The sequence below is a fragment of the Beta vulgaris genome, chromosome 7, assembly GCF_026745355.1.
Source record: "Beta vulgaris subsp. vulgaris cultivar EL10 chromosome 7, EL10.2, whole genome shotgun sequence".
NCBI classification, from domain to species: domain Eukaryota; kingdom Viridiplantae; phylum Streptophyta; class Magnoliopsida; order Caryophyllales; family Amaranthaceae; genus Beta; species Beta vulgaris.
The window spans coordinates 46,366,937-46,373,772 of record NC_079208.1 but is presented as its reverse complement, the minus strand read 5'-3'; the positions used below and the strand labels follow the sequence as shown (position 1 = coordinate 46,373,772).

The 6,836-nt window shown below is 36.0% G+C and overlaps 1 protein-coding gene across 1 annotated transcript; it reads right to left on the bottom strand.

Moving 5' to 3' along the window:
* Positions 1 to 3,833: 3,833 nt before the first annotated feature.
* On the bottom strand, positions 3,834 to 6,495 carry LOC104884699 (cytochrome P450 71A3). The gene is made up of 2 exons (XM_010669385.4): positions 5,322 to 6,495; positions 3,834 to 4,705 (listed from the first exon to the last, which is right to left on the bottom strand). The coding sequence occupies exons 1-2, from the start codon at positions 6,219 to 6,221 to the stop codon at positions 4,091 to 4,093; spliced, it is 1,515 nt and encodes a 504-aa protein (XP_010667687.1). The 5' UTR covers positions 6,222 to 6,495; the 3' UTR covers positions 3,834 to 4,090.
* Between the last annotated feature and the right edge of the window lie 341 nt (positions 6,496 to 6,836).

Below are 6,836 nucleotides of genomic sequence, written 5' to 3'. Positions count from 1 at the left end.
AAGGTCCTTCTACCTCCAAGGCTTCTAAGAGGCCAAAACTTTTCGCCTCCTCTTCTGGGCTGAAAGTTTTGCACGGTCGAATTTTCCTGGCTTCTTGGTTATCCTGTCCTAAAATTTTATTTCTTTCGGATTCTATTCATACTCAAGATTGGAAATTATAATGATGCAATTTATGAGGCTGAGGTGCGTGAATTTTATCGCAATTTTGAGTGTTAATGATGATTTGGAGTTTACATCCACTATCAATGGGATTGAGTTTCGCGTTACAGATTAGCCCTAATTTTTGGTGTGCCTAGTGCTGGGTTTGCTGATTACAATTCTAGAACGTGGCCATTTCTCCCCGATGTTGACAATGCCACCATCTCCCGCACCCTCTCGGATCAACCGTTTCCCCATGCCCAAATTTTTGCTGCATCCTTTCATCTGCCAAGTTCAAGCTCTCCCGTCGCCTAATCACCGAGACCATTCTTACTCACGTTGAAAATTGCGGGGACTGCTTGATCATGGATCAGGTTTTGCTCTGGTTACTCAACCAGGGCTACCCCATTAGCCTTCCTCATCTCATGGTTCTTCATATGAGAAATCTTCCCTCCTCCCCTGGTTTTTTCCCTTATGGTTTGTGGCTTACAAAGGTGTTTAGGGCTTATGCCGTGGTTGATGATAGCTCCAAGCGAGTGAGCTGTCGGGATGTGATGGGTGATGGTGTGTTGAGTAAGATGGAGCCGTGTTTGATGGGAGGTGAGTTGTTGATTTTTTTTTTTTGGGATTTCAGCCTAAGGAGGCTTGTGTTGGGTGCCTCAAGATGCAGGAGCAGGTTGGACATGTCAACAAACAGCTTCAGCAGCTTCTTGCTCGAGATCCTGCTCGGGATCGGTTGGTAGGCCAGCAGCATCGCCAGATCATGTCTACTCTTTCCATGCTCCTCAAACATCCAACTCCTTGATTTTCGATGTTGGGTTCTGTTTTATAACTCTTGTCTTAAAGCTTGGTGATGATGTATGGTTGTTTTTGGAATTTTGTGAAGATTGTGAATTGGTGAATTCTGTAGTACCAACATCATTAGACTTATTGTTTGAGCTACTAAAATTTTGTTGATAGTTCTCATTTTGTGTAGCATTAGTCCTTTTACTCCTCTTTAGTAATGTTAAAAGGGGAAAATTAGCATATACTTAACTTTGGAAAGACTTGATATATCTTATGACTCTCTTATTGAATATAACATGGACATTTTGGTATAATGATATTTGGTGTTATTTGGATTATGCTATGAATGAATATTACATGTTATTTCCTTAATGTGATTGATGGTACGGTGCATATTTTGAAGGGGAATATTATTTTTTTGTCATCATCAAAAAGGGAAATTCGTTGTGACTCTAAGTTTATATAATTTTGATGATGATAAACAATCTATGCTATAACTTGTATATGTGTAACAATGATCTAAGAAAGTTTATCAAGATTGGACGTTCATGAAAGATTGAAGACCTTGAAGAATTGAAAACTTAGATTTTGTTACATTTTTAGTTAAATTATGCAATGTAAAGTATTGGAACTTTGTGCTAAAAGTAGAAATGTGAAATTAGAATGGTTACTTATTTCTTAGAATTGAGAAAATAAATAAGCATATTAACTTCATATATCTATAAAAGAAGGGAATCTTAGGTTTGAAATTAAGGTTATTAAAGAAAACGTTTTTTTAATAAGGATTTTATAAAAAACCGTTTTGAAAAAGGATTCTATAAAAAACCGAGTTAAAAAGGATTTTGTAAAAATCGATTTAAAGGAAAACGTTTAATAAAAGAATTTCGAAGACAAATGGAGTTTTTTTAAAGATAATAAAAAAAAAGTGAAACTAATTTGTTTATCAAGTTTTAGATAAAAATTGTTTGGAGAAGTCTTATCTTATAAGGATTGAAAAAGTTAGCGTTTATAAAAGATAAAATTTGTTTTTAACAAGTAAAAGTTTTATCCCTTAATCTTAGGAGTAAAAGATAATCATATCTTAGAGAAGGATTTTCGTTCATAAAATAGGGTATAAAAGGGACAGAAACTCAGTTTAATAACTTACGTTTTCAGATTTAATATCGGAGATTTTGAGCGCTAGAAACTAATTCCTCAAGCACAAAGTTTTAATTAGTTTAGGTAACTATGTAACGTTTGTAATTGTCCTGTGTTTTGCTTGAATAAGAAACACGCTGAGGATTTATTCTTTCTGTAATTTCAGTAATTATAGAGAGTTGCAACACTTAGGGTTAAGTGTTGGGGAGCACTACTAGAGTTAGTAGTGGGGAACCGTATTGTATCAAGAGTTTGATATTTTAGGATTTAAATAATAAAAGAGTTTGTTTGTGTGGACTGTGGATGTAGATCTCAGAGGTGAGATTGAACCACGTTATTTGTAGTGTCTATTATTTGAATTCGTTGCTTTCATATTTTGTTACAAGTTAGTTTTCGCAAAAACATACATCGGAGAATTTACGAGTGAAAACATTGTGTTAGGCACAGTTAGAGATGGCAATGGGTAGGATCTAGACAGGGTCCTCTAGGATCCAGATCCAGATCCAGATCCATTTTTTAGGCAAGGATCCATATCCTACCCGGATCCACTGGATAATAAGAATGAGAATCCAGATCCAGATCCGTATGGATCCTACGGATCCGGGTCCTAAACGGATCCAAAATGGATCCTTGCCTATTTTCTTCAAACTATCCTAATTTTCACAATAATTAAAGATTTTAAACAATAAAGTCATCTAATATCAACCAAAAAATACATTTAATTTTTGAAAAATAACCATTGCAACTACTTACAACTATTCAATTATCAAACGGTAGATTAGTTATCAACCCAATTTTCGAACTTAATTATCCGGTAAATTCGCACAAAAATCACACATGAATTAGAACAATAATCTGAAATTCAAGTAAAATTCGTTTTACACGTAATAACTAATATTATAATATTATCAAAATATATTATTAAATTATAAAAATATTATAAAACAGGTAAACGGATCTGGATTTGGGTAATTATTTAGGACCCGGTCCAGATCTGTTTTTTCCAAGGAGGATCCAGATCCTACCCGGATCCATAGGGTCCAAATTTTGAGGATCTAGATCCGTCAAAAATGGATCTGGATCCACGGATCCGGGTAGGTACCATTACCCACTGCCATCTCTAGGCACAGTGCTAAAGTGGTATTTTTGGAAAAAGTGATTAGTTTTTGTCACTCAATTCAAACCCCGTTCTTGAGTGTCACCTTGCACTCCAACAGTCATGTTTGTGAATGTACTGATTGTGACCTTACAACTTGATGCAATTTCTCTAATTATAATATAACACTCTTGGAAACAATAGTTTTTTGGTTGGAATTTTTTTTAATCAAACTTGGCATATCCATTATGACTGTGTACTGCTCCACATTAGTGGTGCCTTTTAACACCTTCGGAGGAACTGGTAGTGGGCTTGGATATCTGATCTCAAAATCATTTGTACAATTGGCTGGGAAATGGCATAGTGAATATTGCATTCAATTTCTTATCTGTGATTTTGTTTAATGGTGATGCTTATGTACAAAAGGTTGGTATTTTAAATATAGAGCTAACCGGAAAAGGTTATGGTTGGTTTGAAAAAGCTATGGTTGGTTTGTTATGGAATAAAAGTTGGGCACATGATGAAAAATACAGGGACCAAACACAATTTTACCATAATTAGATGTCCTGATTAGAATTCTTGTATTTGGATTTTGTAGTGTTTCATTCAGAGGCTGACTTCCCTTGCACTGATTTGCAGGCCACACTAGTACATTCTAACACTTAGTTCTGGGATATGCTAAGTTCATATAGCAGAGTTGCTGATCTCATAATATTATTACTGCATTAAAAAGACATTTACAATCAATATGGCCACATCTTACAGAAAATTATAAGCATTATAAGGATCAAACAAACACGAACATGTAACTGCTATTGTTTGATAAGGAATTTTTTTTTTTTTTGTTTGAAGCTGAAATCCTCCTTATGAGCATGATCCACTGTCTTGGGTATTTGATGATCTAGATGTTGATTAATTATGCCCATAATGTTTCTAGCTGCACGAATGCAGAGTTGCAATGACCATAAGAGGATCCCGCCTGTTGATTGTTACTCCTGGGTTTTCAGGCACATTGGATGTCTCATCTTCTGCTCCCTCGGGTAATTTCCAATCAAATGAGTAAACAAGATTTGCTAATACAAGCTCAGCATTGACTAGTGCAAAGGGTACCCCTGGGCAACCTCTTCTGCCTGCTCCAAAGGGAATCATATGGAAATCCTGCCACTTCGACTCAACAGAAGAGTTCAGGAATCTCTCTGGACGAAACTCATCTGGCTCTTCCCAATAAGTCGGGTCCCTCTGTATTGCCCATGCATTGATGATGACTTGTGTTCTTGCAGCAATGTCATACCCTGCTATTTTCACATCCTCAGAATTTTCCCGAAACAGCAGTAATGGGAGTGGAGGATGTATCCTAAGCACCTCCCTGATCACTGCTTTCAGGTATGTCATCATTTCCAAATCATCTTCAGATACCTTTGATTTTTCTCTGATGATTCCCCTTACCTCATTCTGCAGCTTCTTCATAATTTGGGGATGCCTCATCAGTTCTGTCATTGTCCACTCTAGTAGAGTGTAAGTGGTATCGGTCCCAGCAGCAAACATATCCTGCATCAAAATTAAATTAAGGGTCTTTTTGACATTCTGAATTATTACAAGCTTACAAATAGCTGGAGGTACCGTTATATTGCTTTGGCATATTTAAATGATTGGTAAACTTGCATCTACATATCACAGTGAGAATCTGAGAAATATAATTACATAGTTATTGGCTCTGTTTGGGAAAGCATTTTAGCTACCTTAAATGATAAGGTGCTAACATATTTTATGTGCTAAAATGATTAGTAGTGTTTGGGGAGCACCTAAAATAGAATTTCACGTGGCTAAAATGACTTAAATGATAAGGTAAAAAATTTACCTTTTCACAATCAGGTGAGTGAAATTTTGACAAGAACTAATTTTGCTAAAATTATTTATCAACTTAATTAACTAATTTTGTCAAACAGTTAAACTAATCACTTACCTTATCAGTTTCAGCACCTTATCAGTTTCAACTTTATCATATCAGTTTCAGTTAACTTATCAGTTTCAGTTTGTTTTCAGCTAGTAATGCCGAACAGAGCCATTGTAAAGTCGTTTTAGATTTAACATTTAATATTACAATTATGTTCTAAAGTAACATGATTATGTGGGAACTGAGTAATTAAGTACTTGGAATTCTTACCAGTACAATGGCTTTTATGCCGTTCATGGTAAGAGCATCTGCGTTCTCCTTCTGAACATCCAGCAAAATATCCACAAAGTCCTTCTCATTCTCTTCTTTATCATTCTTATGCTCCAGATGCTCTTGGACTACATGTTCAAGGAATTCATCAAAATCTTTCGCAACTTTGTCGACCTGACTTTCCAAACCAGTCAGTCTATCAATCCAACCAAGCCACGGTATGAAATCTCTCATACTGATCGCCCCCATGACCTCTACAAACTCCTTTAAAAGTTGCTTAAAATCAGTTCCCACTTCTCCAGCATACTTCTTTCCATAAGCCGTCCTACACAACAAATTGCTCGAAAACATCATAATAATCTCACTCATATTCATTGATGACGCTTCTGATCTCTTAATCATTTCAATCACTAGATCGACCTCTTCTTCTCTGATCTTCCGAAAGGATTGAATCTTTTTAGTACTCAAGAGCTGTAGGACACAGATACTCCTTATCTGCCTCCAATATTCCCCATAAGGAGAAAAGACCAAGTCTTTGCCATCATAAATTACCTTGCACATGATGCGTGATTGAGGTCTATTGGAGAAGATGATATCATGTGTCTTCAGCATCTCGCGGGCTGCGCTTGCAGATGAGACAACCAAAGAGGGAGTGCTGCCGAGGTGAATTAACATCACCTCTCCATATCGCTTCGACAAAGAATTTAATGAACGATGTGGGAATTTGCCAAGCTGGTGAAGGTTGCCTAAGATTGGCAACTTTCTTGGGGAAGGTGGCAGTTTTTTGCTTCTGTCTGGTTTATTGTAAAGCCATTTGTGGAGGAAGCTTAAGAAGAGTATGCAAGGGAGGAACAGGGGGTGAAAACAGATATTCTTTAAGAACTCTAGAATTGTATACATCTCTGGTCTCTCTAAGTGTTTTATTTGTATCTGGATTGATACGAAGCCATAACTTCAATTTATAGAGGAAATAAGTAGTAGGAGTTCATTAGTTTGAAAGAGTCTGTACAAAATCATGCAAGTAAGGATGTGTATATAGATTTAAATAAAGAATGTTGTAGAAGTGGTGTAAATTGTTATTGTCAATACCGTATTTTGGTATCTTTCCCTGGAGGGATATGAATACAATTTCTGCCATTGTTTGTAAAAAGTATCTCCTTTTTTTTGGGGGGAACATGTTATGTACTTGTCCAACATAATGAACACCAAATGCATATATTTTGACCTCTATATTTTTTTTTTTTTACCATGGACAAGATTTTACTTTACTACGCTATTGGTGTTTTGAATTTCTGATATTTGCTGTAGTTAGAAAAAGAAAGTGACCATTGATGTAGACATTTTAAGCATGTTAAGTTGCGCAATTAATAAGGATTATTTGTAAGCGAGAAATTAACAAGTGATTTGTTGGTTAGATATGTTTGTTTAAGTAATGAGGGATGCGGCTGGCATTATAGTCATATAGAGGCTACAGACTGAAGATTTCTATACCAGGGTTAAGGAAGCCACATACTT